At 42.8% G+C, this 15948-nt stretch overlaps 1 protein-coding gene across 11 annotated transcripts in view; it reads right to left on the bottom strand.

The window, feature by feature from the left end:
• Nucleotides 1-5422: 5422 nt before the first annotated feature.
• The window catches only part of Fat1 (FAT atypical cadherin 1), a 120221-nt gene continuing 109695 nt past the window's right edge, over nt 5423-15948 (bottom strand). For 7 of the 11 annotated variants that reach the window (XM_029532038.1, XM_029532036.1, XM_029532043.1 and 4 more), the window contains 7 exons: nt 15587-15740; nt 15298-15408; nt 13106-13737; nt 12486-12623; nt 9960-10019; nt 7794-7829; nt 5423-6878 (listed from right to left, as the gene is read on the bottom strand). In XM_029532038.1, the coding sequence (XP_029387898.1) occupies nt 6250-6878; nt 7794-7829; nt 9960-10019; nt 12486-12623; nt 13106-13737; nt 15298-15408; nt 15587-15740 (1760 nt within the window). In that variant the 3' untranslated portion in view covers nt 5423-6249. The remainder of the gene's footprint in view (nt 6879-7793; nt 7830-9959; nt 10020-12485; nt 12624-13105; nt 13738-15297; nt 15409-15586; nt 15741-15948) is intronic. The other 4 variants (XM_029532042.1, XM_029532045.1, XM_029532044.1 and 1 more) reach the window with 2 other exon arrangements.

The following is a 15948-nucleotide window of genomic DNA, read 5'->3' as shown; positions in this document are numbered from 1 at the left end:
GAGAGAGAGAGAGAGAGAGAGAGAGAGAGAGAGAGAGAGAGAGAGAGAGAAAGAGAAAGAGAAAGAGAAAATATCCCTTATGGCAATCTGTGCATAGTAAGACATCGTTGGCACTTACTGAGGAAGTCAGTGTTTGTACATCTTTTGAGATGAAGGTTCACTGGATCCAGACTCAGTGTTTGATCAGCTGCATTGCAAATGGTGAGCTCTCTCCAGAGGGGGAGGCTCTCTCTGCCTCGTTCTCTCTGGAGCTGGTAAAGTAGGACTCCCACAAATACTCGCTCAACAATTCATCAATAGAATCCTTGTAATACCAAGTTTTTAACCTTTGTGTTCTTCAGCATCTTCCTTACATAAGGTATGGATTCAGTGGGGCAGGGAGAACTAGCAAGATGAGACACTAATGGTGTTGGTGGTCTTAAAATTCTTCCATATTGAGTCAGTGAGACAGCTCAGCAGATAATGGCACTTGCTGGCCAAGCCTGGTGACCTGAATTTGACATCTGGGATCTATGTGACGGTGGAACGAGAGATCTGATTCCACAATGTTGTCCTCTGACCTTCACATCCTATGGCATGCATGTTTATACAAATGCATCATGTATAGCAAACAATGCACACACACACACACACACACACACACGGGCACATATACTTAGAATTTTCAAAGGAGCATTAAAATTATTATTTATGAGTGCAATAAAATGTGGGATTCCAAATTATCAAATTTATGAAAATTGCCTTTCTAGAAAGTAGACTGATAATTTGGGGGAAGGTTAAACTTGATAATTTGATGCCCAAAGGCCCTATTCCCTACAAAATTAAGCCTTACATAGGACCAATACTCAATTTCCATCACCCATACATGAAACCATGTGTAACTAGCAACCATGTGTAACTCCAGTTCTGGGAGACCCTTGGCCTCTTTTGACCTTCGAGGGTGCAGGCACACATATGGTAAACAGACATACACGCAGGCAAATACTCATTAGAAAGTAAGAATCAATAAATTTCTTTAAAAATTAAGCCTCAGCTAATGATCAATTCGCAAATACAGACTCCCTGCATTTTTAGCTTGAAATTTCCCGTGTCAGTGCTTTTAGCAGAAAAGTCTGACTGTTGCTCGTGTGATACTTTGAAATTGTCCTGTGCCTTAACTTACTTAACACTGTCATTGTTCAGTTTTGAAAATTAAATAGATGTATTTTATTAAAACATCTCCCAAACAACTAGATATTTTCTTTTTGTTATAGAAAAGGAAACTCTAAAAACTGACACTTGCGCTGGCTCGTCTTACATCCGGCTTGTCACACTAACCAGAGCTATCTGAAAGGAAGGGACATCCCGCTCTAAGATCCAGCTGTAAGGCATTTCCTCAATTAGTGATTGATGGGGGAGGACCCTGCCCACTGTGGGTGATGCCTGGTGGTCCTGGGTTCAATGAGAAAGCAGACTGAGCAAGCCAGTCAGCAGCGTCCCCTTGTGGCCTCTGCACCAGCTCGCATCTCTAGGTTCCTGCCCTGTTCAGTTCCAAACCTGGTTTCTTTCCAGAATGAACAGCAATATGGAAGTATACGCTGAATAAACCCTTTCCTTGCTTTTTTGGTCACGGTGGTGTTGTTGCAGCAATGGGAACCCTAACTAAGACATCCCTGTATGAACTTGGAAGCCGTCATGCTATTAAGGCAGAAGAGTCAGATAGAGAAAAATACCTGGTTTCACTTAACTGCAGAACAAAAATCAACCAACCAACCAAACAAACAAAAAATACCCAGATACATAGAAACTGAGAGAAGAAAAAATGGCTACTAGGTGTCAGGTGCGAAGGTCATGAGGAAGAGATGAGGTGGAGGTCAAAGGTCAGATGGTTTTATGTATACAGCTTGAGCAGTACTAGATCAAGATCTAATGTATAGTATAACTACAGCTATGAGTTACTTTCCTGTTGCTGTGGTAAAGCATCCAAGGCAACATATGAGGGAAGCTTTATTTGGGGCTTGGGGCTTACGGATACCTACTGAGGGAGGATCTGTAATGGCAGAGAGGCGTAACAGCAAGAAGCCATGGCAGGAAGCCTAGAGAGTGTAGGTTCCACCACAAACAGACCGGAAGGGGAGGCTGGCTACAAAGTTTCCAAACTCACCTTCAGGCATAGACTCTTTCTAACAAGACCCCACCCCCTAATCTCTGGAAACAGTACCACTGACTGGAGACTGCTTGTTCAAATATATGAACCCGTGGGGGACATTTCTCATGCAGTTTGCCAAAATAGGACATTTGCCAACGGAGTAAATTTTAGGTTTTATTTATTGATTGACTCTTGGCTACGTAGCTCAAACTGGCCTGGAACTTATAATTCTCCTGCCTCCACCTCCCAAATGCCAGGACTACAGTCCTGTGCTACTGTGCCTAGGTCTTAGTACACACACACACACACACACACACACACAACATTTGTGAGCTGAAAGGATAAATATGAATCTGCTTGAATACTAAGTAAACATTTTACTATGTATATCAAAACTATATATACCAAAAGAAGCATTACATAAATATATAGAAAACCAAAACCTATGAGAATCCAATTTAAATATATATACATACATATATATATATATATATATATATATACATATACCCATCACAGAAACTAGAACATGTAAATATATACCAGCATTTCTGACTTGCAGGTAGGCTAACATTGTAGATTTGAGAAAGTAGATCTGTGCTCCCAAGTGTTTGACTGGAGGTCAACCCCATGCTCAGGAGAGGTGCATCCTTGCATCAAAACTATTGGTTAGGACCCATAAACATTAAAATGAATTGAAGCGATAGTCATTAGGTACTTTGGCAATTCCATCTTACCCCGTGAGATAATTGGATAATGGCTATGATGTAGAAAAATAGCTCCTATTCATCATCTGGTCTGCATACACAGGCACTGTTAGCACTTTGCAAGATGTATTGGGTCCGATGACATTTTCATTGAAATGAATAGATCACGTTTTCTCCCACCAGGGTCTAGCATCACTTGGAAAGGTAGCCTCTTACACATCCAAGCTCGACAACCGGGGCGTTAAGTGCCTGAGTGTTCGTAAGCGTTGGGGTTTTCTTGGGGGAAAAAAAAAAAAAAAAAAAAAAGCTCTCCCTTTTTATTCGATTCGAGTAGTTCGTTCTGTTCACAGCAGAGGCTGTAAACTGCGAGTGAGGAAATTAAATTCTGACGAACAACTCTCCCCTCAGCTGGTGCGCTAATTGAAACTGAACCTAATGTCTTTGCCGAAGAGCAATCAGAAAGTACACAGAGTGAATGTGCAATAGAGAAAACCATCCGCGGTGACCTTCAGAGCTCCCGACTGAGTCTCGGTACCCTGGATCTGGCAGATCTGTTCTCCCCCCACTGCCAGCCAGCCAGCGGAGGCAGTGCACAGGGTACCATTTGCTAAAACCAAGTGGAGTGGAGGGTCAGGATTATACGCTGTGAGGTCTCATGGATGACAAACCTCAAACCTACCTTCTACACGAGCTCCTGGAAGATGAAATCAACATTAAAGCTAACGTCACAGAAATGACTCATTCCCTGTCTGGATCTTATTTTCACCGAAATAAGTTTTCCTGAACTTGTTTTTCAGAAGGAGAATGGAGGGTAGGACTGTCTCCAGTTCTCTGGCCTTGCTGGCCCCCGCTGGGCTGCTCTCTCGGAGAAAGGGAAGGGGGAAAAATGCCGTCACTCCCTCACAGTGGAGACCCTCAGTGCTGAAGAATTTGCAGCAGGACACTTGTTGAAGCTCTAGCTTTTACACTACTGGAATTCACCTTACGAGCAATGTCCTCGAAACAAAGGACCCACACATTTCTAGAAACCTGGCCTGAAGAGAAGCAAAAAATGAATATTGAAAGGCATTAGTGCTGCAAGTGCCATAGAGAAATGGAAAATGTCTGAAAAGCAGCAGCTAGGTGAAGGACTAACTTCTGATGGAGCGTTGCAGCTCCAGGATAGATAGTATTTGGAAAATGATCTTACCCTTTGACGTGAACAAGCAGGATGCAAGGCTTGGTACAAACACCCGTTTAAGTGTACCACACTTAAGTGACGCACCCATAGAGTTAACTCCATACACAGGTCAAAGCTCCAAATATATCCGAACCACTTATTTTTCTAAACCAAAACCTAACAGTAATTATGGGACACAGACTTTAGAGTGGGCTAGTTGTATGCCTGAAATCTTTATAAAATGCCCAAGAGGTCCTTTCTCCTGGCCCATTCCAATTCTGCCGACTGACGCTATGAACAGAAACCAGGGACCAACAGGAATGTCAACTTGAAAGACCAAAAAAGGATGGTGCCTGGAATCCCTGGTCCACTACTGCAGGCATCTCAGCAGCCCATAGAGGACCCCACCTCCAATGCAGTTCATTTCCTCCAGCTTTTATTCCATGTTTGACAGACAAGCATTCTCTACCTGGAATACTCACTTCCCTGACATTCATGTATGGCCCACCTCAGCCATCTAACGGTTTCATTCAAATGACAGCTTGCCTTCTCAAAGCCCCATGTGTCTTCTTCTCTCATAAGTCAAAACGTTTCCTTACTTTGCACCGTTCCACACGCCATTTTCAAACTTACCGATCAGTCCCCGCTTTCCCCACCGAAGTGTGAGCCTCAAGGTAGGTTCAGTGTGGTACAGTCTCCTACTGCCCGCAGATCAAGATGAGAACTCTCAGCTCCTTCTCCAGCACTGTGCCTGCCTGCCTGCCACATGCTTCTCACCAGGATGAACGAAACCTCTGCAACGGTAAGCCAGCCCCAAGGAAATGTTTTCCTTGAGAAGAGATGCCGTGGTCATGGTGTCTCTTCACAGCAACGAAATCCTAAGTGGATTCATCCAAAGACCACAGAGTAAGTAAAGGTAACAAGATGCCCTCCTCCAGCAGTGCACAGTGCTGATAGGCACAGTACAGTACTGTGAAAATTCAAAAGGAGAACGCCGAGAGCTTTAAAGTGTTGAATGTCACAGATGGATAGTTTTACATATGTCAGCTATTTTAAACTGTATGACTTTACATGTGCGCGCACGCACACACACACAATTATAACTCATGTGTTTTACAAATAGGCATGTTGGCAGGCAACTATAATCTCAGCGCTAGGGAAGCTGGTAGAGTATAGGGCTTAAGGAATACCCAGATGCCCATAAACATTTATTGGCCATATACTGCCACCTAGTGGCTATATGTATATGTATATGTATATGTATATGTATATGTATATGTATATGTATATGTATATGCATATGTATATGTATGGCCTGGCCTGGCTTTGTCAACTGGAAAGAGACTTTACATCTATGTTGATCTCCCTTATTTCAATTTACCAGGTGGCTCATGAACAGCAATATAAATGCAGAAGAAAGCCAGGCAGTAAAGCTAAAGTATTTTATTAATAATTTATTGTCAGTAAGAAAGGCTGGCTAATGATAGTTTTCAGTAAAAACCTTTACAAGACCATTGCATCACAAATATACAGACACTATAAAAACCGTGTCGTGGTGGTTTTGGTTCTAAACAGGTATGCAGAAGGTCCCCTTCACACTTTCCAGTAATGAAAAATGTTTATAATTCTAATCCAGCAACCCATTTAATAAGACATGTCCAGTAACAGGTCGTCCTCACCCCATATGTACAGCTACACTGGACCGAAATGTGTCAATGTAATGTCATACTTCAGTGGGAAAGAACAGCGTGGAACCCTGGTTACATCAGAAAATCAGATGCTAGGCAAACGACGCTAACACCACACAGAACCAGCAGAAAACAAACACACGAGGCGTCCTGAAAACCTAGTTAAAACTAGGAGAGGGGTAAAAAAAAAAAAAAGAAAAAAAATCAAATCTGTACATAAAATTTACACAAAGAAAGCAAAAATTAAAATAATCGGATCTATATAAATACATGAATCATGCTAACAAGACGACAGGACCGATTTCTGTTTCATCAATTTAACAGAGACAAATCTAAATACGAAAAGATGCTCAGGGGTTGAAAACCTGGTCGATTACAGTCAGTTAGGACACTGGAAATGGCTAACATGTCAAGAGGCTGTGACTCCGTGCAGCCACGCCTACCGTGGCTCACCGAGAAGTGGCCAGGCCCAAATGGCTGCAAAAGAACAACGGCGGAGGTCACCAGGTCACTGGTAGCATCTCTAGGTTCATGAAAGTCCAGGCACTTTGGGGAGGAGTTTGAGCGTCACACTTCCGTATGCTGCTGGGAATCTAGCGGAGGGATCGTCACCTCTTCAAAGTGGCCGTCGTCCCCGCTCTCGTAGTCGCTCATCATGACCTCAGACTCCACTTCACAGCACGCTGACACGTCGGAGCAGGAAGCCGTCGAGGTGTACACAGACATGGGCATGTTTTCTATGGTGGGCGCTTCGAAGTTTCTTTGATACCCTGGAGGGTAGGGGGTGTAGGGTTCTCTACATGGACTGTTCTCGCCAGCGCCTTGTTTCTGAGGTTCGGACATATCGGCGGGGTAGAAATTGGGCAGGTACTGATTCAGGTTGAACCTCTGCCTACTCCGGGAGGAAGATCCCAAGCTACCTGCTGCAGGCATGTCCCTGGGTGGGTGTATGGACTCGAACTGGTCGCTGAATTCTGGAGGCAATGGTGGCAGTTCGTCGGGTGCAGGGAAGTCCTCTGGTGGGGGTGGAAAGTCACTTTCAATGTCATAACCCCCAGGGTAATAGTCAGTATCAATGGCGTTTGGATCAGCCGAGTAGAGGGGCGTGTGCTCGTCAATAACCTCGTAATTGGGGAACTCTTGTATGTCTGGCAGAGGGACACTTGGCATCCAGTCTGATGTATCCCAGTGGTACCCTTGGTAGGAAAGGAAACAAGATTTCAGTTTGTTTCTCTCAGCTTCTATGCCTCGGGGAGAGAGCTCAAGAGTATCAGGCACAAGACACAGAAGTATGTGTGCATTCATCCCAAGCCCATCTCTCTGCAAACCCCGCCCCGACACAGTGACTATTTCCGGAATGTGAACTTGAGGTTTTAGTACATATCTGACATTCAAGGCAACAGAGTTCCTACAGAAGCAACTATACCACTTAAAACACATGCAGGTTTTTGTTTTTTTCTTTTTTCAAACAACCCTAACCATGCTTCAACTTTCCTTCTGTAACTGCTGACCCTGTTCCATAAGAAGGCGGTACAGGAAGTTAGTAAAAGGCTTTCAAGCAGAAGGTCTCTACTGGGGGAAATTCCAAACATCGTTGGGCTTTGTGCTGCTTGCCATCCAAAAAAATACTAACTAAGGCAAATCTAAAAATAATAAAAATAGCTTTTAACATGTTAAACTCAGTAGTAAAGGTAGCAGTGGTAGTTATACTGGTTTCATTAGCCATGAATAGAACAATGAATTATTTTAATACCGGCCGTGCAGCAAACCATGTCCCTAAATCAAACAAAATATAACCAAATACGTGTTTAAAAAAACACAATAATTATGATAAGCTATAACAATCAATTTTTGTTACCATTTTAAAGTTTGAAAATGACCCCCCCCTTTTTTTTTTTGCTTGTTGTTTTCTTTAAAGAAAACCAAGGGTAGGTGTTTCTGTTTTGAGAGCCGGGAGAAGGTTAGGTGATCCATATTACAAGGCAGTGCACAACAAGAGGTTATGTTACTGGGGTAGCATCAAGCACCCGAGAGAAGCGTGCCATCATTGGGTCGAGCTTGACCAATGACTTTTAGTGATTATTAATGGAGAGCTGGCATGCATAAGTCACCTCTTGGTTTGCTGAGGTCAGGAGCAGCCAAGGATTCTTTTGGTGGCAGAGTAGAAAGAAAAGAAAACATCGATAATTAAAATTGACAGACTTGGCTGAAACGGCAACCCAGATAAGCACATGGAACAATATAACGGGTCTGTAAAGGCCCAGGCGGCCGGACACGCTGTCTTTACCTCACTCTCGGCTAATGATCACAGAGGAGAAAATCATGATGCTCAAACTAAGCGGGATATGGGCAAGAAGGAAGAGACAAGAGATGATAAACCAGAGGCTTTGCTGTGTGTTTCCAGGGAAACAACTGCCTCAGGAAAATGATAAACTACAGATGCTGATAAAAAACTAAATATTATTATTAAATAAATAAACTAATTGGTTACTTAAGGGACAATCTAAAACCGTGAGCTACACAACGCACACACACATTAGCACACGGGAGAACCTTCAAAAGTGTAAGTTTGGAGAAACTGGTGTTACACACTCAGAGACAGCCAAAAGTTGACCATATCCCAACGCCTTACTCATGTTCACTATGGTTTTTCTATTTATACTGTTATCCTTCTCTAGTGAGCTCCTGAATTAGCTACTTCACGGCATGGCCTCTTCCCATCAACCCTGCGACTGTACTCTCTCTCCCAGTGACCACATTACATGCAGAACTCTGGCCCCAAGTTGAAAGAAATGAATAGAAAGGACTCAGGACCATGGGGTCCTCGGCCTGGCTAAGCTTCAGGTTGGTTTTCTATCAGAAATGAGATGAAAATCTCACAGATTATTGTGACATCTCAACAAGACAATGTGGGTCAAGTGTGACCCAGCAGGTAAATCATCATCATGGCAAGAAGAACTGTGGCCAGGAAAACTATGACAATGAAGTAATTTATGACAAACTAATAGCTGCTGACTGATATCTCTGGTAGGAGTTTAAATAAGAGTGGAAAAGACAGATGTTTCAAAAATATAAATAAAAGTATTTAGGGAAATTATGGCACTTTTTACACATCTTCTATAATATACTAAATTCCTTTATAAATAAGAGCTGGCAACTTTTGTTGTACACTAAGCATTTGAAAACCCTTTAAATTTAGGTGCGTTTCCAACTTTAAATTCACTTCAGATAAGAAGATAAATCAGTAGAAATCCACATTGAGAAGACTTTAAATTTCTGCTTCTTTAAACTTATCAATAGTTAAGATATTGAGATGTCGTCCTGTTTCAGCTAAAACTGGGTAGACAAAATATAGATAACATTCTGATTCTCAAAGTGAAAACACAGTACTTTTAAGAAAATAGATTAAGCCCTTTAGTAGCTGTGACTGAAGTCACACTTGTCCTCCTCGAAATCTAGCAGATAACCTTGCCCCGTCCACCTAGATGTGCCTGCTGATGGGTCCTTGCAGAGGAGTCCTGTGTATTTACTGCTGGTGCTGTCTGAATACAGTTTGCACTTTGCAGTTTTCACGGGTGGTGGGGGGCAGGGGCACAGAGCATATGTATGTGTGTGTGCATGTGTGTATGTGTGTGTGCATGTATGTATGTGCGTGTGGAAGCCCATGGTGGACACTGAGACTCATCCTCAGCTTCCCTTTCTCCTTATGCAGGGTCAACAAACGAAAGAGTCTTAGAGCCAGCTTTAAGCTTGCTCTGAGGATTCTTGGCCTCGGCCTTCCAAGGCAGGAATTATCAGCAGATCACCGAGTCACCGATTTACATGCAGATCTGAACGATGGTCCTCGCACCTGGGGGCCAAGTACTTTATCCACTGGGCCATCTCTCCAACCCTGTGTGCGCGCCCTCTTGATTGTCTAGGTAAGTCATTTGAAAGCACTGATTTCACATCAGGAGATTTCTAGATCCAAATCAACTGGACATTTCCTCAAAACAAAAGTTCTCAGGCTCAACATAGACGTACTCAGTCAGAAACTGGCGCTGGAAACCAGCCCCAAGTCTTCAACAGCAACCCATTATGTTTAAAACAAGTAACGAAAAGACATGCATACAGACATTTTCACAATGCACTTATACTGTGAACATAAATGTCCCAAAATGAAAGCCACCAAACCTCCCCAAAGGATAAACTATTTTAATAACAGGACAATAGGCAGACTCACACCACCCCACTTACAGTCACTGCAAACCACAGACACAAAATACAGACACTTATACCTTCTTTATTCACCGTGTCAACGACAGCGTTGACAAGGTGTATTACAGTCACTATGGAAGCTTGTAAAAAGGCACAAAAGGAGCCAATTAGGAAAATCCTTAGTTAGTAGAAAACAGCGCATTAAGTAAAATTTCTTAATTCAATGCAATTTCTCCCCTAAAATGTGAAATGAATGCTTTGAGACCACTAGATAATTATGTGAGACCCCTGCACTAACTCGCTAGTTCAGGTCTCAAGACACTTCAAATCAAGCTATAGGCTTGCCACCATTAGCCAAATGAATGAAATAACCAAGGTTTAGCAAAAGCTAGGGGAAAAGATTTAGCTAAGTATTTTATACAATTATAGTTATGGAGTATATCAGGGGGAAACCAATTCAGATTTACATCTCCTGGACAAAGGATTACATGTTCAAGGAACTGGTTTATTATCTGAGAATAAAGAACTCTAGGGAGACATAATTACAAGACTGGGTGTGTCCCTGTTGCTTAGCATGTACTTCTCATGTCGTAGATGCCATACAGATTGCTCTTGTCATTTGCATATTGTTTTAAAGTACCAACATCAACATAAACTGTAAACTGGGTACATTCTAATCCGGAGATCTAATGACTATTTAACCTAATGCATGGAAGAAAACATAACAAGACAAGCTTCCTGCTGTCACTAAGGCTCTCATGAGGGGGATGGGGAGAGATCGCCGTGCATTGGCTGGGTGAGCTGAGGGGACCGGAATGGCCTGTCACAGGGCTATCCCAGCTGTAACCCTGTGGAGTTTGGCATTCCGACCACAGGTTCTGATCAGGGAGTAAAAGGAATGGTCAAAGCAGAGGCCTTAATTACCGGGAACGTGAGTGAGTTCTAGGCATGGGAGAACGGAGGAAAGCAAAACCTCCCTCAGAGCTTTCGGCGAGGCGGGCCCCACTGACATCTGAACTTTGCTCTGAGACGTAGCATCCTTCCTCCTAAACTACAGAACCACACGAGAACCGTCTGCACTCTCTTGAGCCGTTAAGTGTATGGCTAGCGACTAAAACTGCCAATGAAATGATTTGTGCGGACATGGCTCTGACTTCAAGTTTATGACTGAAAATGACTGACTGACTGATGTAGGGACTAAAAACACGGACAGCCCCTTGCAGGCTTTGCCTCACGCTGCTACTGCCCCAAAATTAGCTTTGTAACTAATCTGACAATGACTTCTCCAAAGTGTCTGAATGTTGTTAAGAATGGGGTTTCAACAATTAAAAAAAAAAAAAAAAAGAACTAGAAAATGAAAATTATTGACAAAATTCTTAAATGTATTTTTGAACAGCATTAAACTTATACAAGGGCCAAAGTATAAATCATTTAAGCTGGCAAAACAAACATTTTAGGATTGAAACTAAAGGAAGACATAATCCTGGTTTGTTCTTGATGGTTTAAGAAGCAATAATACATCCATACTCTCTACCCAAGAATAAACAAGGGTGTGCTGTAAGTAATGAAAATAGAGTCATCTTTCATAAAGAAAAGGGCTCTGCAAAGTTTTATAGATCAGCAGATCCAGAGACCCAAAGATGTAGTCATTGTAAATTTTACATTACTCTGGTCATGGATTATGTTATTTTTGAAGTGATAGTTATTAGCAAGTTTCTTCTTTCCAATGATAAGATACTCTTAATATGTAAATACACTGCAGTTTTACATGAGGAGAAAAATTAAAAATGGAGCCCATACTATCTGAGATTCAATTATTTCCAGTCGATAAGCACTATCGTGGAGCTGATAATTTTTTGTACACGTGCTAATATGGCAAAGCTGTCTATCAGCGCAATCCACCCTGGGGGGGAACACCAGATAAACAGAACTGGAGTCATAGAACCCGCTGCCAAACCTTCTTTGTTAGAAATATAATCCGACTTACTAGCCGTCTCTTAAACTCTGCTCTCAGTCAGAACGCTCTGATCCAAATGGGAGCTGGGGCAGCGGTGGTTGGGGAAGAGACAAACAAAACCTTGTAATACCGAAGGTATGACCAGAAGCGAACATTTCAGACTTCTACATATCTTTTCTCAGAGGGTGCATGTTATGTGCGTGTGTACTGCATGTTCAGAAAAACTGTTACAGAGATCTTGAAAAACCCCACAAAGATTCCATAACACTTACTGTTATGCAAAAAAGTATAAGAGTAGCCAAACAAGGAAAATTAACATGTTTTTCTTTCCTATTACTATAGTTAAAACAACTCTTGATTAAGAACATTGTTTTATTTGACTATACTTGAGACTGAATGTAGGCCCCTGTGCATGCTAGGCAAGTGCCCTATGACTGAGCTACCTTTAAATACTTCCCCTGTGTAGGTTCATGCAAGTACTTATACCACATTGTACATTTACACCAACGGGGACATAGGATGTTTTCATACTTAATTAGGGAACCCGGTCTATCTACGAGGTATGTGTCTATACATCGGATACAGCATAAGGAACGCCAGCAGCACTTCAAAGCGGCCATAGCATCCAATGTCAGCATGTGAAACCTACCATTGTCATCACAGGACTCTGACTGGAAGGAGCTAAGCGACTGCACCTCGGACAGGCTCTCCCGGGCACTGTATGGCTGGGAGGGCTTTTCCTCCAGGGGCTTCTTGGAGAGACAAGGATCCAGATCCACCACTTTAGCTGAAAGGGAGAGATGGCAGGTAAGCGGTGACTTCCAAGTTCCCTAAGACTCATGGCTACACTTCGTAGGAAAGTATCTGAGCTGCGTTAGCAGTTAGCAGGCCGGAGAGGGGAGGGGGAACGAGCTAGAGGAGCATGCATCCTAGAAACAAAACAATAGAACATATTCTCAACAGATTCAACAAGTAATACAAAAATTAGTATCTTAGTGACCCCCATTATTTCTTGTTATAATAAAACACCCCCAAATCAAAGCTGATAATGTGTGTCGGTTACATCTAGAATATTAATTAGAACACAACTAGATCTAATTTAATAAAAATAACTTAAAGCTCCCAATCCCCAGCCAATAATTGAAATATCCAAACGAGTTTTCATGACCATTTCAGATTGGAAAGCGTCATTCATCATCAGCCCCGTAAACCACCAAGCCAGGAACAGCACCTGCGAGACAGAAAACGTCACGCCTGTCATGCCCTTACCGTCATAGTCAAAGTCCCAGCTAGGCTTCTGTATGGAGTCGCTGTCTGAGGGTGAGTTGGAAGGCGGCGGCGGAGGCAAGTTTGGAGCTACGCTGCACACAGCCACGGCTTTTCGATGCCCGTGCATAGACTCAGGGTTGAAGGTGCTGAATTCTGGATGCTCTGGGATCGCGGAGCCTTCGAATGAATTGCGGTCGAGGTTGTTTCTCGAGTCGCTTGGAATGCTGGGAGTGTACGAAATGGGACGGACCGGCACCTGGGGCGGGATGTCAGAGTAAATGTTCTTGTTCAGCTTCGCATCAAAATAAGGTCTCTGCAAGAAAGCCGTGGTTGGCCCCAAACGTTTGTCTTCAGGTTCAGCCTGGTGCTTCTTCTTTCGACTGATCATCTTCCGGCAGAGGACGAACACCATCACCAGTAAAACTATCCCGACTATAAACACAATAATCCCTATTCCCTCGGCCAGTCCGATGTTCCACGGGGTCGACACGTAGTGGTTGGGAGAGGCATCCTCACAGTGTTTCCCTCTGTACTCCTGGCTGCAGTTACAGTGATAGGAGCCGTGTGTGTTCTCGCAAAGGGCTCCGTTCCGACAGGGGTTCCCAGCACACTCATCGATGTCACTCTGACATCTGCCAAGAAGAAGGAGAGACCCTTTGCAGTGCATGGCAGACCGCACCTGTCCTAGAATCCTTCCGGATGAACGCTAAACACACCCATCCTTCATAAGAGATGCAAAAACAAAGCTGGATGGGAAACACTCAGGAAATATCCAAAAAGCGGGAACCAGAAGAGGCCTTTTGTGGATCAGTTACATGGTCATAGGCTGAATGGAGATTTGGGAGCCAACCACATCAAGCCAATATCTAGCTGCATTTTTTTCCAGAATTAATAGATAACTAAACCAGTTCAATAGGTTAAAACATAGGCTGATCACAGGTTTCCCGATCAAGCTATCATTTAGCAATTTTAAAAGCTAAGTGCTACATTTTAACAAGTGGTGTGTGCTACACCCTTCTCCTAGGCCAGAATGAATTTCAGTGAAAATGGCCCTGTTTGGGATTAGGACAGTCCTGTAAGACCCATGAGGGGATAGAAAATGCTCTCCATTTTAAAATGCTATTCCTTCTGGCATTAGAGTCATCTTCCTACGCCTGTCACCATCACAGAATAGACCACAGACAGTCCCTTCTGCTTTTCTAAACAGGGGCACAGGGAACATGTGGCTTGTACATGGCCACCCTCGTTTCTGAAGCTCTTTCCCATTTGGAAAAAAAAAAATCATCTACTTGCAAATTATGAGCAATTATAATAAAGACTCTGAACACTGATATATTCTTGACAAATATACTGATTAAAATTGGGGAAATCCACAAATGTACCAGGGCCTCAGAACTAAGGGCAAAATTCAGGATTATAATGACTCCAAGGACAAAACAATATAGAATAACTCCAGGCAGACAGCACCAGCAGTCTAGTGCGCACCTGAATGGTCTTTGCTAGGCACTGAAATGGTACATGTATCCAGTAGCTTTGCCGCTGAGACAGGGTCTTATTACGTTGTTCTAACTGAGCTAGAACTATGTAGACCATGCTGGCCTGAAAAACTCAGAGATCGACCCGCCTCCATCAACTGAGTGCTGGCATTAAAGGAGTGTGTCTGAGCCTGATTTCAATAACTTTGGAAGCGATAGCATCTGAAATCAGTTTCTTATGCATTTTTTTTCTCAAGATACATAGGTGTATATTTTTTTGAGAGATCTAAATGTCTAAATATCTAAATCCTAACCACCTCTTAGGCTTATTCTGGGAATTAGTAGAATTAATACAATAATAATTAGTATAGTTACTGTAACTACCCAGCAAGGCTTAGATGCCGATCTATGTTGGTACAAAACACTGTGAGAAATCGTGATTAGTATCTTCTCATGGATAGATGACATTGTGTCACAAGTACTTGCTTTAAAAAAAAAAAAATCATGAAGAAATGCAGCCAGGTTACAAGCATTTGCTACTGGCCAAGGACCTGCACTGGCAATTTTGGATCCAGCCTTCTGTCTCAGGACTTTGGTCTGTACATCATAAAAATGCCAACAAGAATCACCATGTCCTGACCCGATGTGGTGTGAGTTAATGGTCGGCACACTGTGGAAAGGGTGCAGCAGAAACGAAGCATCAAAGAAGCCATTTACCTTTCTCCCCTAAAGCCCGAGTCACACTGACAGACAGCACCATCCAAACTGTCAAAACACGTTCCACCATTCTTACAGGGTTCATCTTTGCAGTACGGACTAAGCTGACATCTAAATAAGGAAAAACACATGCAAAAAGGAAAACAAAAAACAAAAAAAGCCCTCATGAGTTCACTGTGAATAAAAACAGACAGCATTAACAATGAAGAACACGGTGGCCCATCCTGTGAGGGATTCCATGCTTTAATATTTCACCTTACAAGTCACTAAGAAAGAGATAGAAACATACCTCTGACCAGTGTACAGCCCCCGGCACTGGCAAACAAAGCCTCCGTTGTCTACCATGCACGTTCCTCCATAGAGGCAGGGGTTGGAGGAGCACGGGTTGACGCTCACCTCACAGTACGTCCCTACGTACAATGCGCTGCACTTGCAGTAATAACCTGCACCGTGGAAAAGAACAAAAGATCCAGGCACTCAGTGACCGCAAGGTGTTTTATCTCCTTATACCTTTATGCTTAAGTGAAGATACAGTTCCCCAACATCTACGAAATGAGAGTAAAATTCCCATTCTCTCCAGGTGCAGAGCTATCCATACGTGTTGAAAACCTCTTTTCTTTTCCTTTTTTTTTTTTTTTTTTTTTTTTTTTT

Source organism: Mus pahari, chromosome 19 (assembly GCF_900095145.1).
Source record: "Mus pahari chromosome 19, PAHARI_EIJ_v1.1, whole genome shotgun sequence".
NCBI classification, from domain to species: domain Eukaryota; kingdom Metazoa; phylum Chordata; class Mammalia; order Rodentia; family Muridae; genus Mus; species Mus pahari.
This window is presented reverse-complemented; position numbering and strand designations above follow the sequence as displayed.